The sequence below is a fragment of the Astatotilapia calliptera genome, chromosome 23 (assembly GCF_900246225.1).
Source record: "Astatotilapia calliptera chromosome 23, fAstCal1.2, whole genome shotgun sequence".
Classification (NCBI taxonomy): domain Eukaryota; kingdom Metazoa; phylum Chordata; class Actinopteri; order Cichliformes; family Cichlidae; genus Astatotilapia; species Astatotilapia calliptera.
Genome location: NC_039323.1, coordinates 12,416,032 through 12,441,773, shown reverse-complemented (window position 1 = coordinate 12,441,773; position 25,742 = coordinate 12,416,032). Strand labels below are relative to the sequence as shown.

The 25,742-nt window shown below is 42.6% G+C and overlaps 1 protein-coding gene across 1 annotated transcript in view; it reads right to left on the bottom strand.

Moving 5' to 3' along the window:
• The window catches only part of atp10a (ATPase phospholipid transporting 10A), a 43,475-nt gene extending 21,272 nt beyond the window's left edge, over positions 1–22,203 (bottom strand). Inside the window, exons 1-10 of the mRNA XM_026158503.1 lie at positions 21,059–22,203; positions 15,829–16,033; positions 14,565–14,650; positions 9,492–9,598; positions 9,284–9,415; positions 7,887–8,017; positions 5,635–5,887; positions 5,318–5,535; positions 5,050–5,244; positions 339–900 (exon numbers count right to left, since the gene is read on the bottom strand). Of these exons, the coding sequence (XP_026014288.1) occupies positions 339–900; positions 5,050–5,244; positions 5,318–5,535; positions 5,635–5,887; positions 7,887–8,017; positions 9,284–9,415; positions 9,492–9,598; positions 14,565–14,650; positions 15,829–16,033; positions 21,059–21,486 (2,317 nt within the window). The 5' untranslated portion in view covers positions 21,487–22,203. The remainder of the gene's footprint in view (positions 1–338; positions 901–5,049; positions 5,245–5,317; positions 5,536–5,634; positions 5,888–7,886; positions 8,018–9,283; positions 9,416–9,491; positions 9,599–14,564; positions 14,651–15,828; positions 16,034–21,058) is intronic.
• Positions 22,204–25,742: the final 3,539 nt, after the last annotated feature.

Here is a 25,742-nt window from a genome sequence, read left to right as displayed (position 1 = left end):
AATGCCTGCTTTTTGAAAGTCATCTGTTAATCAGTTCCCTCAGTCAATAATTCTTTTGGGAGAAATTTGTTATGTTTGCAGTTTCAGTGGACCACAGAATCAGCTGCAAAGATTAAATGCTGTGTTTTGAGGCTGATCTCCATGTCTGATATCTCATGCTATAATGAAACTGTAATTTCACTAAACAATGCTTCATCTTTCACATAGCACTCCAAACCACATCATGATCACAAGCCAAAGCAGTGCCGTTGCTTATTATCCCCATTAACATTTAAAAAAAAAAAAATCTCACTGGTCACAACGGTCTGCAGAGATTTCCCAAACAAGTGTTTTCCTACCTGTGTCGGGGGGTTTGATGAGATCCATGATGACAGAGTCTGCTCCTTTAGTGTAGACGGTGATCTGATCAGTCAGAGGGTGTCGAACCACCACAGACATGCGTTTCCTGGTGGAGTCAAAGCCAAGTGTGTGCAGCAGCTCGAAGCTCAGCTTCCCCAGGTGAGGCAGCTCCACGATCACCTGGTCGGGGAGGCGTCCGACCAGGGAGCACTTGTAGGCCCGGGCAGCGTAGACCAGAGCGGCCTCGTCGGGCGACTCTGCCTCGTAGCGCAGCTCTCCTTCGTCGAGGTTCCAGGAGGTTTTTCCATCGTAGGATGGCGGGATGGGGCTAAAAGCCTGCTCCAAACCTCCCGAGGGCTGCTCCTCGTGCAGCTTGGTGAGCGTGCTCTCTGCCGAGGGCGAGGACAGCAGGCTGGAGCAGCCCTTATTGGAGGATCGGTTGGTGATGAGACTGGAGGAGCTGCTGCTGTTGGAGCCGGAGGTCAGTCGGCTGGGGGTGAAGCGTTTGATGAAGTCCTCGATGGTCTTCACTGGAGACTTTAGCTCGAACCTCATCCTGACCTGCAGGAGCAGAAAGTGTAGGCATAAAATAATGTTTTTATAATCCAAGAGAGAACAGACCCTGATTCCATCTTCATTTTTTTCTCCAGGTGCTCTTAAATCTAACACAGACCACTGAAAGTGATAAAAGACACGAGACAACCCATCAGGCTCATTTTAGGGCAATAAGAGTCTGACGCAGAGAATGTGACACAACAGTGTTTCTCTCACTTAAACAGACATTGGGACAGATTCTTCCATAAAAAGAACCAACACAGTAAAAAACAGCGATAAAAGCCAAGTGCTCTTTCTATAGATTGTTAAATAGTTGTGTCAAAAAAAAAAAATCATTTATGCTCATCAGCCAGTACAAAATACCTAAAAAGGTCAAATATAAAAATCGATTTTGTGCATAAGTGGATTTAAGAAAAAGGCCAGCAAGTTAAAACGACTTACGCAGCACTGCGTAAATAATCCAAATCGGGCTCTGAGGCGAGATTCTGTCACTGGGTGGGAATCGGTGTAGATCACAGACTGTAAATAAAAGATGGATGTAGCCACTGTCACATCAACCACTGTTGTTGGAGTGAACAGCTAAAGGCTTCAACCCATTTGTGTTGCAAAGTCAGAGATGTTAATGTGGCAATCCAGAGGGACTGACTCATTTCTGGAGCCTCCGATGGACGTTGGAGGAACTGCAGCTTTCTGCAGGGGAGACTGGTACTTGGTTAAAAGAGATCCTGAGGTTAAAATACTTGATATTAACGTAAATAACGATGAATTTAGCCACTGGCCTCTGGCTCTATGACTACTGCAGCATATGGCATTACTAAGAAAGATGCTCAAATGGATGAAATGAATAAGAAGTTGACTTCCGAGTGAATTCAGGTGCTGCTTTTGGGGGAATATTTCTTAAGGTTAAGAAGCTCATAAGATGGATGTTCTACATCGTTTTAGTCCTTAGAAATGTTTGAAAAGCTCTGGTACTACAGAGGACTTTATCTCTGATGAAAAAGCTTCTCCTGGCCATAATCCTTCGGCCAATCATTCATCCCAAGGTGCCGCAGTACAACAGAAGAAAAAGCGACTCACTTTAAGGTCTCCTGGCAGCGGGAACCACAGTTCTCACATATATATACAAGAATAAATCATTCAGTGGCCCAGCTACGCACAAGGGCTTCATAATAAAAATGTGAACAATTGCTCTGGAACACGGGACAGCAAAACAACCGATAAAAACCGAAAGAAAAGTCAGCGCTTCTGTGCAGACGTGCATCTTATCAGATGACCTCCAAAGAGAAACACAGACATACATAAACGGTGTGCCACCGTGTACAGTTTCATCGAGCAGATTTGTGCTCTGACAGTCGGGATCCATTGTGAGCCAGTGCACGCCGCGTGAGGCGAGGAGAGGATATCGCCTCCTGACAGGAGGACCACACCCATGCCCAGAAACAAAACGCGGATACGCTAACAGAAAAAGTAGTGAAAGCTACGTGCAAGCGCACACTTTCAGCGTCAGATCTGGAACGTTTTTTTAAACTCGTAACATGCAGCTTTCGCTCAAAAGGTGGAAACTACTCCCACATGGATCAAAAAAACATAAACACAAAACACAAAGCTCGTTTGTTAGCGTGCTGGAAGGACTTCAGTTGCATTTTTCTCCACTGATACAGACACAGCTTTAAGATATGAATCTTCTTTGGATCACAAAGGATTTGTGAAAAACCTGAAGTTCACCTCATGAGTGTGAGCTGTATGAGAACGAGGTCACCTGCAACCACAGGTGGGAGGTAACAAAGTACAAATACTTTACTAAACCTAGGCAGAATTCTGACAACGTTTTATTTTACTTTACTCCTCGCTTAAATACATATCTGTGCTTTCTACTTCTTACATTTTCAAAACAGGCTCGTTAGTATTTTTTAAGCACAGGATCTGTACTTATTTCACTGTAAAGAAGTCAAAAATAAATCTACTTCTACAGACAGCAACACACAGCAGACCCATGCTTTAAACCACTAATGATTGTGCAACCCCATAATTTTCTGAGCAGGTCGATGGGCTCTGAGATCCAGAATGCTCTTATACTCTGTCTATTATTGTTTTTCAATTAAATGTTTTCCACCAATACTACTTATAATACCTCCAGTCTGTACATCTAATAGTTATATAGATTACAAGGAACCATCAAAGAAAGTAAAGTGTCTCCATGGGAACTAATGATTTGGAGCATTATATGATTGTGACCTCAAACTACATGTCCACTAACCATCAGTGCAACTGTGAACCAAACCAGTTATGTATGAATTCTTAATGATACTTTGTAGGGCTGTGCGACATGACCAAACTCTCATATCCCGATATAAGAATAAGAATCGTCCAATAACGATATAAATCACAAAAATGTAACATTTTCTGTAAATTCTGTGAATCTCGTGCAGCTCGACTTGCGTGAAGTGTTTCCAGCTGCGCGTCGTGTAGCTGGAGTCGAGTGTTTCAACCGATGCATGAAACAATACATTTTTAGACATAAGTTGTAACAGCCGCTGTTTTCTTTATGAGTATTTATTACACGGCGTGCTGCGGGGAAAGGCCTGTTCTAACGTTTGAGTCTAAGGTATATTTTTTAGCACCTGCCGGCTCTTTTTTAATTCTCATCCGTAAAGTTTATTTTGAAAAGTCTCAACAGGATCTTGAGCTTTATTGTGAAAGGTTTATGTGGAACATAAACAAGCAGACACGCGATGCTGTTACCGTCGTTGTTGCTAACAACAACGCATAAAAAACAGGCGCTTGTCCCTCCGTAGTGTGGTTATATTAAATGTAAGAGAAAGAGAGAACTTTAAGAAATTAATATAGCCACTACAGTGACCATCAAAACGATGGAAAAATATTGCCATAAACAGCTTATTTTGCGACACCACGAAACAAACGATAGCATAAAATGAAACGATAGACGTTTTTATATCGTCATCCGATATATATCGTTATATCGAACAGCCCTAATACTTTGTAAATCACAATCCCAGATATGGAAAAACTCCAAACGCTGATCTGCTGCCACTGCAGATTACCCTCCTTACATCACTGACAGAGGAGACTTCACGTCACTTTGCAGAGACGAGTCTGTGGTGTGATGGTTAGCTGTGCACATGTCGTGCTGGTGTAAACAGAAGGCGTGCAAAAAGAGGCTGAACAACAGCCCAGTAATGTGCATGTGGTGACACATGAAACTGTCATGCGCTCTGGTGTTTATTCTAATAAGTCATAGGGAGCTGCTTAAGCAATGAACCGAATCATGGATTTGGACTATTATAATATCCTGCCATTTTGAACATATACAATCTAATGCTTCCTTTTTAATTCATGCCTATAAAACCTTTCCTGTTGCCCCTGCCAAGAACCTGACTTGTTCTACAAAAACTTATTTCGATGAAGATGGAATAATGGCAACTATCCCACCATGAGCCCTAAACATTTACCCACAATGCACTTTAGGTTTTCCCCAGTGAATTCTCAGAAAAAAATAAGCATGCAGGGTACCAATGCTCTTCAATGTCACAGACGTTAAATCGGTGCAGTTTTCTCACACTATGATAGATCCTGAGATACTGACGCTCAGAGTCGCTTAAGAGAAAAAAAAATTGTTCTTAACAGAAAATATATTTAGGCTTTAGACTTTTCTATCTCATCTACCTCCTGTACTTATGAAATCTGAACCGACCCCTTTGCACACCAAGGGCCTGTAACTCTTCTGTCTTTTTTAGGCTTCATAGTCCAAAAAAACCAAAACAGATTTTATATAAATAATTTCCCAGAGCCGACACTTGCCCCGATAAAAAGCTAAGATGCTTTCTGATGACTGCAGCAAGTCAGGCACTGACACGCTGTCAACACTTTATTATGAGCTTAGTGTCTTTACCAGCTGCACACATGCACCTATTAGAGGAATTAAAGGGGAGGCTTGCTTCACCTGCAAGTCTCTCTCTCTTACACACACACACACACACACACACACACACACGAAAGTCAAAAGAGAAGAAATCAGGAGGTGTGGAATGAAGTTGAGGTAACATCATTGTGCGGCCCAGTCCACAAACAATCCCTCTCTGACCTGACAGAGGTTTGACCAAACTGATGTTTCTGACCTGAACAGGTGAGTGTTACCTTGTGTCTTGGCTGGTTGGGGGAGGACACGACCACCGTGTTGCAGATTGTGAGAGCGATGAAAAAATCGATGATGTCTGAGAGGTCAGAGGGCAGCTGGGACATAGGCTGGCTGTGGAAGCGCATGAAGTCCATCTGACTGCTGCAGTCATTGACTTTGTCCAGGAGCTTGGGGTCGGGGGTGATGTCTTTCTCCTGCAGAACAGACGGAGGTTTGTTAGGGTAAAGGATGCAGGATGAGGATTGTAGAGCAGTAATGAGGACCCACCATGGGGCTGCTGAAGGCCGTGTGCTTGGACAGGATGCTGGCTCTCTTGGCCTCGGCCCTGCTGCCTGTCCTGCGGTGGGACTTGGTACTCTGGGACCGCAGCACCACGCGGGCGCTCTGGTGACTGGTCACGCTGTCCCGCCTGGGGAGGGTGCCACCGTGAGACATGCTCTCTTCCTCCTCTGAGTCCATTTCCTGGTACATGGCAAGTCTTCGAGCTGAAAAACAAACACACACCGTTAGTGGTGACTTAGAAGATGATGACCGCTTACTGTTTCTTTAAGGGAGCGTGTGAGAGGGTTGGCTGGTCGTCTCACCGTTGGCATCATGGGAATACTCCACCCCTGCCACAGTGCAGCGCCGGAACACCATCTTATTTTCCGTCAGCGTGCCTGTCTTGTCAGAGAAGATATACTGCATCTGGCCCAGATCCTCTGTGATATTAAGTGCTCTGCACTGCAGGTGGGAGTCTGTCTCCTCGTCGTACAGATCCATATCTTGATGGATGAAGTACACTTGGCAGATCTTGACAATTTCAATTGACACAAAAAGGGAGATGGGTATCAGGACCTAGGAGAGGAGAGAGGCAGAGCAGGCTGTCATCCTGGAAACTGATGGAAAGATGGTGTGAACGTCTGAACGTGAAATCAAATCAAATAAAGAGTGAAGATGCAGAAGAACAAATAGCTAAAGATGTAAAAAAGTTTAAATGCGTTAATGAGGGACCCCCCCCCCCCCCAAAAAAAAAAAACAACCCAAAAAAACCCAATGTAAGTTAAAAGTGAAGCTTAAAAATAAAACAGGTAAAAGAGATCAAATAGATCGACTCAAATAAACCTCAAATGGTTAAAGGGTTGAAAATATGAAAAGAAAGGATACACTGAAATTGCAGGGATGTGCTGGTGCAATACGTAGCTAAATGCAACAAGAAAAGTCAGTTATGAAGTTAAATGGATGAACAGTAGAGACAGAAAAAAGTAAACTGCAGCTAAAAAAAATCAATTCATATAAATAATTAAATAAATCTTGTAAAAAAGAGATTCAATTATTGGAAAACCCAAAAAGAATATCTTGAACAGTCAAATATTAAGTACATTAATTAGTACCGGTAATACTAATTTAAAGCAAATTTTAAATGATCACACATGGAAAGCCTGAGGCCAGAGGCTGGGGAGGAAGCATGAGGGTGGCAGCAGATGTCGCATTAACCGAATATTTTACAGATATTTATTTTTTAGTGTCTGTGACCTCACACAGCTCAAACTGCTCAGTTCACAAGTTCGGGATAAAACCAGTACGTCAAACACGTCATAGCTCATCCGTCTCACAATCCATCCCAGTTCACAGGTTACTGGAATGAGTGAAGTACAGACAGAAGGCGAGCTTTCTTCTCATTGGCTCGCTGTGTCCACTGAGAAGTCACAGAGGTTCTCAAGCAGTCGTAACCGGGACGATTTAGCAGCGAATGAAAGGGTTTGGGTTCAGCAGTGCTATGACTACATGGTCAGTAGTAACTACGGTAATAAAAAGCACGGAAACGAGAGGACAGGAAGGCCCAGTCACACCTTCTTAATGTGGAAGTCAACCAATAGGACAACTCCCTCCATGACCATAACCAGTAAGATCATCATCACCAACATCTAATAAAATATAAGTGCTATATTTCGTCATTTGGTGGCTCATTTTTGTATCATTCTATAACTTTCCTCTTGCAACTCATTACATATTGCACATATTACAATGCTTACACTGGCTACACATGGTGGCTAGATATATCTAAAACAGTTAACAAGTTAAAAATGGATGAATAGGAACAGATAGATGCCTGAAATAAGAGGAAAGAGTTCATCTGGGATTTCTGTGGGGCTATATCTGACAAAAAAACAACAACCCCCAAACCAAAACATCATAATTAAAAGAATTATTGCTTCTTAGTTCCAAAATGCTAAACAAGTGATTTTTTAAGTACACTGGGCATATGCTGGATTGTTTAAAAAATGTTGGTGTAATCCAGAGTGGAACATTTCCAGGCAACGCTTATGGAAAGTAGTTCCGGAGAAATGAGTCATAGCTTTGGGGAAGGCAGCGACGTCTGCACACAGTCCTCGTGTTGCTCAACAGTCATGTGTTTATTTCAGAGTGTATCATTTTTCTGGCATTACTGTTACTATTTGCACAGCGAGACCAAAGAACTGCCCTCTGTGATTTCTCGTTTATTTTGAAAGGCCGACACCGGGGCGGCTCGTCTGCTGCTGCTGTGACACGGGACACGCCGACATTTTCCCTGAAACTTTTTGCCTAAAAAAAACACAACCAGATCAATAACTGTTGGGTCTCACTTTCTCTCCTTTTGAGCTCAGATTAAAGAGACTGTCTTGCTGCTCGAAGCAACACATTTTTCATCTTTGCTTTTCCAAACAAACAGAGAAAAAGATCTAGAGGTCACACGCAGAGGGAGGCTGAAATACTGCCACGATGTACAGCAGAATAAAACATTCCACAGTCCGTGATATTGCCTTTATATCTTTATCTGTGCCTTTGCTTCTTTAAGCTGCTTTCTTTTTAGTACCTGAAAGACGATGATCATGGTGAGGAAGAGATAAATGGCCGACATGATGGGCGATAAGTTGGTCCCCTCTGGGCTAAGAACGTCAAACACGGGTCTGTTATCTCCATACTGAAACATCCACAGCCCGTGACCTGCAACAGCAACAGCACAAGGTCAGCTCATGCAAACAGTGGAAGGACAGGAGAGAGAAGCAGAGGAAGCTCTGTGTAAGAGTTTTGTTATTCCTTGTTAATATTTAGATTTATTTTCTGACGTTTCTGTGATCAATGCTCATATTAAATGCGGTCAAAGATGAATTAAAATTAGGTAAATCCCTGCAAGGCAACACATTCGCAGGTCTTAACCTAGTATTGTTTAGAGCAGGTTTCAGATTTCAGACTATCTTTCTACTCTTGGCTCTGTGTGATGTCAGTGGGGGTCATCTCAGGCACAGCTCTGGCTACAACTACAAAGCCTCCAGCGCCTGTTGATCGAGCTGCTGTGGCTCCAGGTTGTTAACAATGACTGTTTCAGATTCCTGAGATGGATGTGGATTTGCAGTCTTCTCCTCCTCATCTGCGCTCTTTTGGTGTGTTTCTCTGGTTTTCTTTAATCTGGTTTCAAGAGGTTTGCAATAATTTTTATGGTACTTCAGCTCTGTGAATATGGACTCTCAGGAGCGGAGCTCAGGGTAACACAAAAAGATGGATGTCTGCAATCCCTAAAATATTTAGATGTCCAGTCTCTGCCTGCAGGTTTGGAGGCCTGTGGAAATATTCTTTAACACAGGTGAAGGTACGGTGGCCATGAAAGATCAAAAACAACCACAAATAGAATAACGCAGCAAAAGCACACAAAGAAAAACAAAAAACTCACAAAACAAAACGGAAACGTTTTTGGGGAGGTGAAACGTGACGGAGCAGCTGCACAAGTGACAAGCTAACAGTAAATGGCTAATGCAAACACTTTAATGTCTCCACAGAAACTTTTCCGCTGTGTTTTGTGACATTTTACAGCATTTTTTAAAAATTTGCTGGTGTTTTCTTAAGTTGCAGTTTGTTTGACCTCTCAGGGCTACCGTACGAAGGGTTTTCATTAAAGATCGACTACGACAAAGTCACGACAAAATATGTTTTCCCAGGTGTGACGCTAAGTAGCAAATCCAGATTAAACAAATTCATTTATCTTTTAAGGAAAGAGCAGATTTCTGTTATTAGAACCAAAAGATTCTGACAGTTCTTCTCATTTTCCCTGTATGCATTTTTAAAATATCTTATTTTAATATTTATTTATATACACAAATAAGGAGAATTTTGAGGTGTGGATGATACAAAGCTGCACCACTCCTGAGGAGATACCAAGCAGCTGGAAATGAACACAATAGGTCGCCTTAAACTTCCAAACAGCTGTTTACATACCAACAGCAGCAAACAGGCACATGACCAGCAGGATGATGACGCACCAGAACACGTCTACATTCATCTGCCTCTCCAGTTTACTGCGCTTGTAACGTGGACCGTTGTTGTTCAGCATGGCTTTGGTCTCGTGACCTGCAGAGTTACACGGCGGGTTAGTCAGAGGTGGGATCAGCTGCGTGGCAGCCGAGGTGTCATTTCGGGGGCCGACCTGCATAGATGACAATTCCCACGGCCTCCTCCGTGTTGCGGATGGTGCAGCCTCGCAGCAGCAGGTTCTCTTTGTAAAGCGCGTCTCTCCTGCCGCTTCGATGGATTCTGTCAGGTGAGAGGAGGCGTGAGAATGACAGCCAAAGGATCACAGTTACACTCAAGTGAGAAATACTGAGAGAAACAAAATTACCGGTCCAAACACAACATCGATTTTTACCGCCGAGCACCTCGGTCAATCAATCACTCCTATCCCCGCACCTCTCCAGAGGAGTCAGCACAAATTCCCTCTGATACTGGAGCAGTTACCAAGCAGCACCCCCCCCCCCCCCCTCACTTTGAAACTCAAAGTGATATTATGAGGGAGGTGCTGAGCTTTTAATGTCAGCATTAATCCTATTACTAAATCAAGGATTACAAGCACGTTAGTTTAACAGCCCAGCAAGCTTTAGCTGGAGAGCCGCATTTAATCATCTCTGTTGTTGCCGGTTTTAGAGTCACAACTATCGGCGTGTTTACCAACAGGAAAGTCCAGCGCTTGGCTTATGACTGACACGTCATAGATTGATAACAGAGCCGTCACTAGCAGCTCAGACAGTGGGAGAAGCCGATAACAGCACGTGATACGCAGAGAGTGCTCTAAGTCTGAAATTAGACTCGTGTCAGTGGCTGTAATATAATAAAACTCTGGTGAGATGAGGCTCTGTGCCCAACGCTGCACTGTAGCCTGGCAACTGAATACCCGCAGCATCTGGTCTCCTTCTGAGAGACGAACACAAGTCATAATCACATGTGCGCAGGTCAGCCCGACTGCTGCCGAGGACGCGTCTCATCTTCTGTCTCTCACACACAACACGTCTCACTGAGGGGACACGCTGGAAGAACAGCTGGCGTGAATCCAGCTGTCAAACCACACTGACAACACCTGGAGAGGCATGATGGTGGTAAAAGCAGGGGGTGTAAAGACAAAACATCTGAACTCTGTTAGCTTGCGTTTCTTGTACTGGAGGACATTTTTCAGGGGAAGCTCAGGACAGGTTTTATATGATCAATTAGCTCACAGCACCAAAGCCTCCTCAGGCTGGCACTGCTGACAAGTCTGCCCTAAAAAAAAGAAAGATGAAAACTAAAAGACGTTTCTTGCACGTTTTAATTTACTTTAATTTTAAATGTGCAAAATATCATTTCAGTTTTCTTTCTCAAAGGTGTACACTACAACAACTATAACAGTTTTAACTCAGATAAACATGTTCCTGAGAACTAGCGAGGTTAACCAAGGTTACTCAGCCTATTTCCCATGATCCCCGCAGTCATATTTTAGGAAAACTGATCCAGCGGAAGACTGAAATGGTTTAAACAATCCAAACCAAAAGAAGGGCTGGGACTCCCAGATTTGGCGTCTTACACAACCAGCATCCTCAGCATGATTTATGCTTCAGTTAAGTAACACATAAAGTGTTAAACATGTGTATAAAGCAGTGGGGCACAACTGGCACAGCAAAGGATCCAGTCCAGCACAAAGTAGGGAAACTGACTGAGATCTTTGAGATGACTGAAGATCTTTAACAACTTCAGTGTTCCTCACATGCCTGAAAATATCAAGTATTTCCAGATCTTGACAAACTGTTTAAGTCATAAAGAATCAAATAACACAACTGCTTATACCTTCTGTAACCGCATGTGATAAGACATGCTGTTGAGACTGCACTGATATTAAAGACAGGTCAGATATAATGCATTTGTTTTATTGGGACGGCTCATTTAGGAACAGATTGGGCTTTATGCTGCCGATCAACTAAAGCGGGACTCGACTCCTGCTCTAAAAGGAGCAACCTTTGTAAAAGATGGAGTTACTCCAAAATACTCACTGAATCTAATTAGAATAAAGAGCCACGAACTCCAACAACACTTTATGACTCATAGAGCCAAAATCCAGAGAAGCAGCAGTCGGCGTCTGGGGAGAAAGACTGCATGATTTGTTGTTCTCTAAATCCTCAAAGAACCTGCGCTGTAGTGGCCATATCTTTGCTATTTATGTACCTTTGCTATTATAACTTGTAGCTGAGAAGATCTCAGAGCCGATCCATCAAAATTTGAAAAATTGCACACGCTGACAGCATTAGAAGAAGCTACAAAAACAAGACATGTTTTCACTGAAGCAAAAGGAGAAGCTAGAAACAATTAAAACTACATTTCCAAAGTTTTAAATGAGGCAGTTTAAATTAAAATTTAAGCTTTTGTGTCAAAATGACATCAAAATATTTAAACTTTCAAGCTTTAGAGAAGCTGACCAGTCTAACTTTCTCCAAAACAGAATCTCAGATTCTCAAAAACCAATACTTTTGAAAGAAAATCACCCGAGCATCCGTTTCTCAAGGCTGGACTTCTGCAGCTCCCTCCTCTCTGCTATAAATCAAACATCACTCTCTCACAGTTCTAGCAAACAGCATCACGTCAGCCCGATCCCTGCGTTTCACCTCTGGCTCCCTGCACTTTTCACAGCTTTGTACTTAAAGCTTTAAAAAACACATCTGGGTCTGGGCCTGAGCTACACGAGCTACACGAGCTCTTAGGAATCAGTTCGTAGCCTCAGATCCTCAGCGTCCACCTGGCTAATCACCCATGTATCCTATCATCTTTCAGGCAAGTTTTTGCCTGGTGTGTATTTTTAACCATCACATTATAACCATTTTGCTTGGCTCTCTGTTTAACTTCATTAGCCTGTCTGTTAAAGCTCTTTATAAACTCAGAGCCGCTATAAAAATGATAAAATAAAAATAATGTTGTTATTACTACATGGTGTTTCACTGAGGAAGTACCCCTGTATTCACACCACATATTGCTATCAGCAGTAGCTGAGGTCTGCATTGCTGTGAAGAGTGGTTCCATTTCTGCTAAAGCTACAGTGCCAATTTACTGCAGTACTATAAATAAAGAAAAAGTCAGAGTCTGCAGGTAAAGGCAACACTACCTGAGGTTAAGTGCAGGACCATAAATTGGCACCCATTCTTCTACTCATCCCCAGGAAAGTCGGAAAATTATTGGAAAGACGTATTTGATGCCTTTAACGAGTGTTTCCACTATGATATTACAAAAGATCCAAAAATAGCCTGAGCAGACACATCCAGAAGGCTTCTCGGGCGAGGGGTGCCATATATTTGAAACAAATCCAGTTAGGAGGTCCCATAAAGTGTACTTCAATTAGACGGCGGAAACCTGACCCCCGCGGCATTTACCACCGCGGGTAAAAAGAGTGGGAATAGATATGCGTTATGACCTCAAATGGCTGTGTGAGATGTTCAATATAAACCATTTTGTCCAACATAATGCAATTAACAGAAAAGTGACCAAGTCTGACCCACACAGGAAGTATTATGTAACCAATAGCTACAGGCAGCATGAACACAACTGCACGCATCAAATATCCAAGCGCTACTGCAGGACTGCAGACGCGAACGGTCCTGACTCATTCTGAGGAACGTCGAAAGGTGTCTCGAGCTTCGCCTTGGAAAACGTGCGTCAAAATCAAAGCAGCAGAAACTCACATATTCTGACTTCTCGTCTCTTATATGAGCAAAGCTCAAAAAGTCCCAGAGAGATGCTGCAAATGCAACTCTGCAGCATCTTTCATCCGACTCCGTCACGATCTGAGAGTTTGGTGCATGAATATGAATGATCTGTGCTTTTCGTTTTTAGGTTGTTCCAGGATTTGAAGCTTTGTGTTTGCCCAATTTGTCTTACTTGTTATCGTTCGGAGTTTTTGCACTTGTGAAATCAAATCCTGGCGATGAAGTTTATTTTTGTGAGTTCGTGCCTTTTCCTCGCTCATGTTTGCCGTGCGTCATCTCGTCTCCGTGTTTAGGATGTGTCTGTTTTACTCTAACACTCGGGCTGTCACTTGTGTCTATGTTTTGGGCTTTACTTCCCGTTCGTCCGTCTTCACCTGCGTTGATTACTTCCCGTTTCCTGTTCTGTCTACTCTTTGTCCACTCGTCTGGTTCACCCATCCTAGCTTGTGTTTTGCATTTTTTCTCAGTGTGTTACTTCAGCTTTAGTTTAGTTTCTTGACTCTACTTAACTTTTAGGTTTTCTTTGCTCACTTCTTGCTCATTTTGTAAACATTTAGTTTGTAAAAAGTTAATCGGCATCGTGACTTTCAGGTTCTCTATGTCCTGAAACATTAGCCTGTTAGCTAAGTATTTAGACCACCTGTCACAACAATTATATTATTTATGAGGGAAATTAACAAATCTTTTTCCTAATGACTGCAATTTAGCATCTTAATCATTGTTATTTTGTAAAATAATACATTTTAAAATTCATTGATAGAATTATTCATTTTGTATTTGCCAATACTGTTAATTTAGAACATCTGTGGCACAAACCTTACACTGGGTGACCTGGAGACAAATATACTGTGGAGATGACACACAGAGGGTTTTAAAATGTGAAAATCTGTCATCTCACACAGTGATGTGCTTTCCTTTCCTGGTAGCAGTTAAGGAAAAGTGGAGATGGACCAGAGTTATTATAGTTCTGCAATTTTTATTTATTTTTTATTTCATGTTGAATGTTTTTAATTCACTTTCCCTTCAGTGAGATTCCAGAGTGGGTTTTGTTGTTTCAGGTTTTATTCTCTGGAAATGTTTCTTAGTCCTTCCTTTCTTATTTCTTTGTTGTACATCGTGCACACACCATTTCCGCAACAGACAAAAGAGAGTGAAAACACACACAGGGCTCATTATCTGCAGGTTCTCCTGGTCACGAGACAGCACATACACCTTCAACTGTTCAAACCCTGCGCCCTTTTTCCTGGGAAAGCAAATTTTAATCTCGACTTGGAAAAACCGTTTGAGTCATAATTACGAGTTGGAAACCGCTGGCTTCTCAACAAACCACAGTTTCGCATTATTTCCAGTCAGAAGCCAGCAGCAGGCGATACTCCAAACAACACTGCATTCATTTACAGGGAAACGAAAACAAGACTTTGATATCACTAATACACTCGAGCATTAGAAGCTGCTGTGTGGCAGCTGCAGCCTCACGGCAGTTGCGTAGAAAAGGCGGGACTCACATGTAGCCTCTGAATCTGTTCAGGTCGTTGTTGGGCTTTTCACATTCGATGATGCTGTTGTACTTTAGAGGGTCAAACTCGCAGTCCTGCAAACAGAAAGCAAACAATACTCAGGTAAAGAATGCAGCTTCAGGTGACAGGTGGAATATTTATCCTTTCCCCAGGAAGTACAGTTACACAGCATTACAAAACACTAATGCCCAAACAGCCCATCCGAGATAGGATAAAGTGAAGGAAGTGAGACTCCCACCTGCACTCATTCTATTATTTCCTCTGTTAGTTGGCTAAAGTTGCAGCTAATGGAACGTATTAGTCTTTAATAGGGCAGTTTGCATATTAACTAGATTGATTAGGCTGCACTGTTTGAGCTGACTTACCCTTCCTCTAACCACCATAAAAAAACTCAATGACTTTCAACTCAGAAACCACCCACACAAGTTATTTAATAAATGATCAGCTTGTCTTGTTGTTAAACAGTTGCTTTTGGACCTGAGGAACTTTCCCAAAATCAAGTCCTCCTAGTTGTAAATCAGGCTCCGGGCGATTAGCGCCTGGTTTTTGCTTCCCACGCGCACCAAAAACAGCAGCGTCACAACTGCTGGCCTGTTGCGCTCCAGCTGGTCGTGCACCTCTTGCCGGGTTTGAAGAAGCCTCGTTTAACCTCTCCCACCTCAGCAAAAAGATCAGCATTAACCTCCCTGCTCGCTGCATTCTCTCCTAGCACGTTTCTCAGCTCGCAGCTGTTGCGCACCTGTGGGCCAAAATAGGCTTGATGGCTTTGACTGTTACACATGTGAAATACTACGTTAAAAATGGCTGATATTGCTGAATATGTCTATACTGCTTCATTTCACAACTATTGCTGGTGGGCAGGGCGCTCGTGTGTGACAGCTTTCAAATACACGAGTGCAGATTTGTACATGAGTGCAAGAAATGTAGCTCTAGATAAAATCTAGTATGACCAGTGACAAAGTCCAGGCCTCATTAAGATTTTATAGAGAACAAGACATGAAGTTCAATTTGCAAAGAGAAAGACTTTCTCAAATATTAATTAGAATTAAAATAAAAAACAAACAGCCATGGATTTTAATTATATCTTATTTCGAGGGGACTTTTTACAACGTTAACTCCCCCGCCTGCCATAAAGAGACTCCTGACAACGAAAAGTTGGAGAGAACTCAAAGTTTCAACCTGTTAAAAGTTTTTTCTTCTGACAAAAAAAGAGAAAACACAGCAGAGAGGAAGTGAGAAGCATCCATCTCACCAGGTCGTAGAAGCTGCGGACCACCTGCCTCTGCTTCAGGTTGGTCTCTCCATCCAGGGTGGCGGTCTCGATGTGGCACAGGCGGTCGGGGTCGCTGGAGCTCAGCAGCAGCACGTCAGCGGGGAGGATCTCGTTGCATCGCAGCCTGATGAAGTCTCCCACCCGCACCTCCTTCCAGTACTTCTCCACATAGCGTCTCTCTGCTCTGGCGGAACAATAAGAGGGCGAACCGTGAAAGATGCAGAGCTATTGTTTTCCACAGTTCAACAATCTAAAAATGGAAACTTCAGCCCGTCCTCCATAAATCTGGACAGCAAACACGTTCCACGCAGAAACAGGACGGCCTGTTTGTTGATGCTAAAACTGGTGAAAGCGACTGCGACATTCCTCGCGGTCAAGCACATTCAGCTTCACTTCTTCCTCAATATGTCAGTCAAAGGAAGTACATGATGCCACTATTATAAATAATGAATTACTCTGAAACTTTTCACGTCAGTAAAGCTTATTACCGACATATAAACAGTCCCGGAGCCTGAACAACAGAGCAGCATGACGGGATGCAGCTTTACGTTTACCCCTTGAAGAGGCCTCATAGTAAGATCTGCCTATATCTATATCTGTCACATAGTTTCAAGTCACGAGGAGCCACTGAAGATGGAAGAGGCAGGTTTGAGACCCCCGGCTCAGATGAACATCTTCAGAGAGTACTTCTTTCCATTTAAAGAAATGAAAAAGTCTTTTTTTTTAAATATATAAGAATTTTTATGCAGTGGTTTTACTTGTTTGGCATCAAACCGGGTTGTGTATAACCCATGAAATATAATGAGTTTGATTAATCTGTCTTTGATAAACATTACTGATAAAACACAGGTTGCGAGGATCGGCTTCCTTCCTTGCTTTTTTCCTTCTGGCTCCAAGCGATCCGAACAAAATTTTCTGGTTAGAAGCCTTAAAATAGAAACATATTTCAAAAACAGGAAACTTAGGCCTTGTGTTTGTTGACCTTATATAAAATTTGCAAGTCAGCTGACTAACCCTGCCGGGCAGAAAGGGTAAGACTGAAAATGTCTGAAAAACACTTACATAAAGTGCACTAATTTAGCTGAACATAACATTTGTTGTCATAGGGACAGCTTCCTGTGTCGTAATGAAAGTGGTCCTGTCCGTGTCTCTGATTGGTCACAAGATGCGCCTCTTTCGTGCGAAACATGCTTGTAGCTATAGTGATAAATCGTGGTTTGATTTATCGAGCTGATAACCACCTTCTTATGACCTCTGAGCTTGATTGAGGATTTTAGGATAAGCGAAACCAGGTAAAGAAAATATATTGTGGATACGTTGAACTCCATAGTGCAGAGCCTAGGAGTTACTAATTCATTACGACCCTCCCTACATTAATATGAAAACATTCCTTTCCGTGAACTTTGACAGTCAAATACATTCAGTGCCAGCAGAAAAAAATTACTTTTAGCTCTAGTCTGCATTCCTCGTCTGACAAATAAATCTTGGAGTGAACAAAAACACAACGAGGACGATAAATATTTGCAAAACCACATGAAAATAAATTTATTATTGAGTGAAAAGAAGCAGGAAGATGAAGGAGGAGGAAATAAGAGATGTCTCACACTCTAGAAACGAATACTCGAGTGCATACTTTGGATATTAGAAGCAGTGACATTGGCATCAGTCCGTTAATAAAGGGAAAAAATAGACTATGACAAGCTGCAACTAATCAACCTGAAGCTGATTCTAATCCAGAATTCCTCTGACTCGTGTGTGCTCCTATAGAGGAATCCATCTTTGACCTGGAGAGTGGAACAAATGATAAGAACTAAAAGGATTTGCTGGTTGTGAAGCCGTTCCCCCACCCGTGCCAAAAACAAAGAATGACTGTATTTGTTACTGTGGGGAACCAGTTCCTGTAATCCACACTGTTAACAGATTCACACATACCCAAAGCTTTCCGCGAAGCGCACCGCCTGATAAAAAGTACGCCGACAGTCACAGGTGTGTCCTGCGGCGCTGCTTAAAATGTTCAATTAATCTCCACACTTCAGCGATCGCTTATTCATTACTCAGTTATGGCAGAATTTGCCAGCCTTAAAGAGCTGAGGTCGAACTGGTTGAGAGACTCGGAGTGCAGATGGTTTCCAGCTGTTGGCACCCTGTGCAGCAGATTAGGTGCAAACTATTTACATTCCACAGAACTACATTTATTTGCACCGATCTTCAGGGATTGTATAACACAGCCAGTCCCAAACTTTACGCAACCACAGCCCATAAAAAAAACAAAACAAAACAAAAAAAGCTTCATGACTGATCATCATGTGAGCCAAACACTTCCGTTTCTTTTTGCTTTTGTTATTTTATAAATTATGCTCATAGCTGATTTTTTAGTGAATGCTCATTGGCTAAGGCCTTGTCAGGCACAATTTGTTAGTGTATGACCACGCAAACACTCAGGTCAAGTCTGTTTGTTTGGTCCATCTGTCACATACAGTCTATAGTGCCAAAGGTAAAAAGTTTTTAGAGATATGCAGGTCAGCACTCTTTACATTTCTACTCTGAATGTGACGATTCCACACCGTGTACTACACGTACGTTGTAAACATAGACTGGAAAGAAAAGATGGACACGACCGCTGTGACGTTAAATCTCGTTAACAAGCCTCGAGCTGAGTGTTTTCCCAGTCGCCGTATATTTGGGAACTGGAGGTGATGAGCGAGGGGAAGATCTTACTGAGATACCGTGTGGATAATCCTCCTTTCTGACTCTAATAATGAAAAATAAAAATATTCATGACCCCATAAACTCATCAGGTAAGTTTCAGAGGTGAAAGAGAGCCATAGATATATTTATCGCAGGAAGTCTTTTTGTAACTGGAGACTCGCCACCTGGTGGCCATTACACAGAATACACCTCCACGCTGACTGATTTGTAGTTGTGAACAATGGAGCTGTTGACAACACTTTAAATGAACAAAGAAGAAGAAAAAAATCCGGTCTATGCAAAACATCTCGTATAACCTTGTATATGCGGATACTAATCTCAGAGATAACCCAGTATCAGCCGAGTGACATACCAGTCAGGCTCTAGCTGAGAAAGGCAACATTTTTCACAATGTTGCCACCGCAGAAAAAAAGTTCACTCATGTCCAGCCCTGACACAACAACTTAGGTTCAGCACTCAGCTAAAACTGTGGAGTCACTAAACACTGAGCCTTTTGATGACGGTGAATTATGCTCTGTGCATGGACCACAGTGCTGCTTTTCATTAGCAAAATACAGTCTGCGTACACACACACACACACACACACACACACGGAGTCAGGAAAATGGTCAGAAACAGGTCATCAGGTTGGCTCATAATAAGCAGAAACAACACAGAGGCAAGAGGCTGAGCTATCACAGTTTCATACTCCTCTGAAACCGAGGTGACCACAATATTCTGGACTTGCATGAAGGGACGTCTGTGTGCACTTAATTTGCTTTTTTTAGTGAGGGGGGGCACAAAGCTTTTTGTGTACCTACTGTAACCTGTTGACGGTTTGGTCACATCATCAGCAGTTATGGTCAAGATGACTAACAGGTTAAGAAACTCCTCTTTATGCTTAACTACTTAAACTGAATCTCCACACGATTAAATCTGCAGATATTTTATTTGTAATTGAAATTGTTCACAGTCTGGCTGCTCGTCCTCTCTCCGTGACTTCATTAAACAAAATTAAAGCGCGTACATGTGGAGCAGAGAGCTTTTGGGCAGTCGAGCGTCACATACCTGGAATGCTTTGGACAGTTTGATAAACTGTGCCGTCAGAAAGTAGAATACATACTGAAAAAGCTTACCATTTCTAAAAGAGGAAAAAAGGTCTGCATAGCCACGTCTTTGTTTCTGTGTGCTTTGAAGTGTTTCTGGAACACCTGTGTGTGACCCGCTCAGAGACAATAGGTGTAAATTAGCAGCAGTGCTAAATTCTGCCTTGTTTACATCCTAAATTATCATATTGAAATCCATTATCATGCGCTGTGCCTGCTATATGAAACAACAGCAAAGGAAACACTGCATCTCTTAATGCTTTGTTTAAACCTGTAAATCAGTGCCTACCTACTGGCTGGATACTAGAGGGGCGTGTGTGTGTGTGTGTGTGTGGGGGGATTTCATGTGATACTTTGTATCAAAGGTTTGCCTGATGGGTAAAGTGTCTAACTTATCAATACAGACAGCACGCTGCCATCAGTCTGACTGAGTCTTTGTCAACGAGCACAACACGAGGGGACTCGACTCCACTGGCTGCCAGCTGACTGTATCCGAATACTCTAGTATTGTAATATTCTGTATTAATACAATTTGCTCTAATCTTTTTCTCTTTTTTAACCAAATTTATTTGTACTTTTCTTTGTTTTGATTTTTAAATCACTGTTGCACATTTACACTTCTGCACCTTCTCGCAGTATAAGAGCTTACTGGGAGCCTGCGGCACTTTTATTTTTACTTTGTTGTTTATTGTAGACTGCACTAGTTTTATCCTTTATCCTGCTGCTGTAACACAACAGTGCGAATCAATAGCTGTAATAGTTAAATGTGAGTTTCTGTCTGTGAACAGCAACAAATATGTGATTTTCAACAGTTATCACAGTTAATTGTTGTATTATCAGAAACGGACTGTGTGGAATTGCCAACTGGTTGTGCTGACAGTGTTGGTACTCTTGACCAGTTTGTAAAACAAACAAACAAACAAACAAACAACTGAAGTGAGAAAACTTTATCTTATAGGATAAAACAGTTACTGACACAGTTGAAAAGGGTGATAAATCACAGTATATGTTACTGCAAAATGTTAAAAATCCCTATAATATTGGACCATGTGTGAACATTAAGATAAACTACTGTATACTGTGTCACTGTGTTCCTGTGCTGTGGTGTCTGTGAGCTGGTGCTTTACACTCTGTTCTGTGTATATTTACATATTTGGGTTTCCTTTGAATGGCAGCAGCCTGGCACGAGCCTGTGTGGTTAAATGTAGCACATTTACAGCAGGCCCTTGTTCAATGATGTGCATTTTCTCCTCTTAAACAGCAGAAAGTACAAAGTTAGGGAGCTGTGGACGCCATGAATGAATGTGTGTGTGAGTGGGGCTTAGCAGAGAGACGCTATAAAAACACATTCCCCCAAAGTTCTGCGCAGCAGCTGGACACCGCTGGCTGCAGGATCGAGCCGAGGCCCAGCTTACCTGCTGTAGACCAGACAGTCCATGTGGTTGATCTCTTTATCGGACCTGTGTCTCCTGTAGTCTTCCCACAGGTCTTTGATGGCGGTCACGGACAGGATGAAGACCACGGGAGCCAGAGCGAGCTCGGGCTGGAACGCGTTGACAACCGGAACAAAGTTGAGCAGAGCGATGAAGACGAAGTAAACATTGGCGAACCTGTGGAACTGTTCGAAGAGGTTCTTTGGCAGGAATGACAGCACGGTGTATTTGGTCGTCTTAATCTTGTTGTTTGCATAGTGTCGGTTGGGGTTTTCGTCCCCTTTGGCGCAGTCGTGCAGGATGTTTGCGTGGACAGTCCTGGTTTTGTTCTCTTTGGGTTTCTTCTTTCTTTGCCGTGCGGCTGGCGGAGCTTTGGCCATCCCGGCGTCCTCCTCGCTGTGCCGCGCCATAGCCAGCTCCCCCCAGCTTCAAACTTTCCCACAGTTTACTTGACACACGCGCACAGGAAAAAAAAGCCGCGTCCCAAAGTGGTGGCTAAGTTATCATTCTTCCACGGGGGTCGGGAGTCTCTCCGTGGGGTCACACTAGCAGTTCCATTTCCTCCATGTCGACTCCTCTTTTCCAGAGTCAGAGGAAAACTTTTGCTTGTTGAGCGTCTCCGCTTTTTTTCTCCTGCTGCTGGAAAAGGATGCTGAGGTGGGGGGGAAGGGGAAAGGGGGGACGGCTCGGATCTGTGAGCCATGCGGATGGGCTTAAGCCGCTGGATGTGCGCAGCTGCGGGGTGTGCAGATCAGCCCGTGTGCGCAGGCTGAGCGCAAACAGGACGTGCGTGAAGGGTTCAGGGGGTCGCACTCCTCTGGAAATCTGACCCGGAGGGAGGTCCCTTCTCGAGCCAACCTGGGTGTTTTTTGTCTGTAAGTGCCACGCGGTAATATTGGGTTTGCACCGGCCCACAGGAAGCAGCAACACATCCAAACTCGGTGTTTTTGACTTTGTTTAAAAAAAACTGTGGCGCTTAAAAGAAGAACTCCACGTGGAGAGAATCTGTCGTGAGAGTGGGATGTTTGTTTTTTAAATGCGTGTTTAAATAATCCTTATTATAGAATTTCTCTTTAACACGGTGTTTGTATAATACAGCAAATACAACATCACCACGCCGTTAATCATCCAAAGAGAATAAATGTATAAAATATAGTTGACACAAAAATATAAACGAACATCAGTTTGCGCGCAATCGTTGTATACTCTAGCAGTGGTTCCCAAACTATGGGCGACCCCGCTGCTGGGACAAGACACACTGCAGATGCAGGTGGAGTAAAACATAAAGCCAACGTTTGTCTTTTATGGACAATAAACAGCCTCGTGACTTATCCACGGGCTTTCTACGACCCTGAACTGGATATTAGTTTGAATGGATGGATGAAGGCTAAAAACTGTGGGGTGTGGGCAAGCCAGCAAAAGAGAACAGGCAAAACAACATAATTATAGTGCAATGGTGGAGAGTGAATGATTTTGTGTCACAATGTGAAAGGTGTGCACAACAGCACCTTTTTTTGATGTCAAATTACGTTGATGTTTGTGGGCTTCTGATTGGCCAACATTTCTTCATGGTTACAGATACAGTGCCACCTGTTTCATTAGCATGCTCTTTCCAGTGCTTGAGATGATTTTCTGCCTTTTAATATTGATGGAGTTATTTTTCAAAATGAAATCCCTGTTTGAAAAATCCCTGTAGAGAATAAAATTGAATATATCTTTATTGTCATTGCCAAAGGTATATTATGGATGTTTGGACAGTTTTTGTTTATCCTTGCTCGGGTCCTCTACCAGAGCCCTGGGAGCTCGAGAGTCCTGGGCAGTATCTGTCATGAGTGTGGCAAGCAGGATGAAGGAACCAAACGCACGACTCATACACAGAATGTAAACTTGAAGTGCCAGCTTTATTGCTGGACAAGTTCTTCATAAAATAAACTCACCAAAAAACAAAACCGGAACATGAAACTAGAACACAAGGAGCACAGAACAAGGAAACTAGAGACACTTACAATGCACAGGGTGGTACGACACAACGAAGGGCAAAGGAACACACAGGACTTAAATACAAAAGGAGTAACGAGGGAATTGGAAACAGGAGGGAAACACAGCTGGGACTAATTGGGCATAATGTGACAACGGGAACCAATGCTAGATACACGGCACACAGGACAAGGACTATCAAACTAAAACAGAAACATTCACAAAGACGCTGACTTGACACAGAGACATAGAGACGCTACTCACTGGGGAAACAGGGGGAACATGGAGAGAAGAGTGACTAGATGAGGAACACAGGGAAGGCAAAAATGACAGAAACCTAAATCCTAGGAACTAAGAATAAACACAAGCAAAAAACATGAATTACAATAATCCAAGAACATAAATAAACCCATAAACATAAAACACTGTGTCAGACACAGTACTGTGACAGTATCTTTGCTGTTCCTGGGACTGCGCTCTTCTGGACAGAGATCTCTGACGGTTCTGCTCACCCAGTTTGGGGGTCGCTGTCCCGAGTGCTGTGATTACCACGGGGACCACTGTTACCTTCACCCTCCACTTCTTCTCGAGTTCTTCTCTCAGCCCTTGGTACTTCTCCAGCTTCTCATGTTCCTTCTTCCCAATGTTGTTATCATTCAGTATAACTACATCTATTACTACAGTCATCTGCCTCTGCTTGTCCACAACTACTGTTAGCCATCACCAGTTTGTCCATCTATATCCGGAAGTCATCCAGAAGTCTCACAGGATCTCAGCTCAGTGTGGTCATTAACCACCCAAGAGGGCTAACCTAAAAACCCTATCCCATTTTGACCTCGGGACTTCCATGCCATACTTGGCACTAGTGTTCCTGTATATGATGCCAGTCACTTGGTTATGGCGTTCAATGTAAGCCCTGCCTGCTAACATCTTGCATCCTGCTATTATATGCAGCCTGCACCAGGGGTCTTGCCTGGAGTGGTAGACCCCAGCCTATATGTATCTTGGGCTGAGAGCTTGTTCCTGTGCTGCCATGATTAGTGTCTCTCTGCCGTTTTACAATCCATCTTTGTGCAGCCATTGGTAGGATTTTTTAAATATTAATACATGTAATAATATATAAAAAAGCAAAATAACACCAGTAATCACACAGACTGCAATGATGATACAATAATATTATGCAACAGTTCAGCAGGATGAGTAAAGTGCCATGTGCAACAGCATCTGCTGTGAAAATGAATAGTGGATAATGTGTACAGAACAGTGCGTTGTACTGCAAGGATATTTCAAGTATTACAAAGCTATTGTATGTGTGTATTCTGGCCTGGTCCATAGCAGTCACAGCGCTGAGGAAAAAGCAATTGTTCAGTCTGATTGTGGGTATGAATGGCTCTGTACCTGTGTCATCATGTCTTTTACAAGCTCTTCAGACAATGTCCTTAAAATTACATTAATTTGCACAAATGCAGGACTTGAGTAGATCTGTCTATATTTAAAGGAAAATCCAAAATCTAAATTTAGGACTTTGTAAATATGACAACATGTACAGCTTCTCCTGCACCGTAAATCCACAAGCTGCAGCCATTTTGACCACAACAGGAAGTAACTGACATTTGATTTGATAAAGAAATATTAGCAAGTTTATGTTAACAACAGACTTTATTTCACAAGTCTGACCAAAAATCCATGAATGAGATCCACTGACCTTTGAGATGAGAGAACCAGAAATACAAAACTTCAAACTCTTTTGCAAATTTTGGGGCTCATTTCTGTTTTGGCCTATCACAGAGTGCACACAGTGGCCGACTAATATTTCAGTCAGACTCTGATGAACTCATGAAGATTTCTGATGTAGGACAATAACAGAAAAGAGGTTGGTTAAAAAAATGGTTATAAATAATCCCACTCGCTTTTCTGACGGTTAGGTATTTATTATTAGTGAGGGTTTCAGGATGATAACAGTGATTTCTTTACTGGTACTTTATTATTACATATTTTTAAAAACCAAATAGTCATAAATTCATGTAAATACTATCCCAGAAAAAAGTGATTTCATGCAAGCTCTGGCTTTTAATATTCATCCACTTGTAGTCAATAAAGTCCCAACAAAAAATCCTGCAAACTGGAGCTTTCACTTGGATGGCAGGACTGAAAAGTCTAAGTAAAACTATTCTAAAAGAAAAGATTAACATCAATACGCTGCAGCTCTGAAAGATTAGTACCCCCAGAGGCTGACTGGCCCCTTAGCCAGCAGGTTCCCCTGAGGTGATAAATCACAGGCCTGTTCCAGGGCAGTCTGCAGCAATTTGCTACAGGAGCATCCAGCTGTTGGGCTAAAAACTAATGGCTGATTGTACGCTGTGGCATCTTGGCACAGAGAACAATTCAATTTCCACATGATGAATGAGCAGAGTGAGGTGGATGTGAGACGGCGGCCTCAAAAAACCAATCATGGCTCAGAGGAAACAATAAGAAAAAAAAGACTAAATCAGGTTTAGCTGAAAATAAAATCATCCTTAACTTTCTCTTAAAAATAAGATTACGTGTGTGCAGTGTTTTTAAAAGGACCATCATGACATGAGTGTTATTCTGTATTTTCCTCTTCCACACAGCGCAGTGAAACCTTTTCTTTATTATTAAAACTGCTCCTGGAGTTTTCCTTTTGTCCGTGGGATTAGGATATATTGAA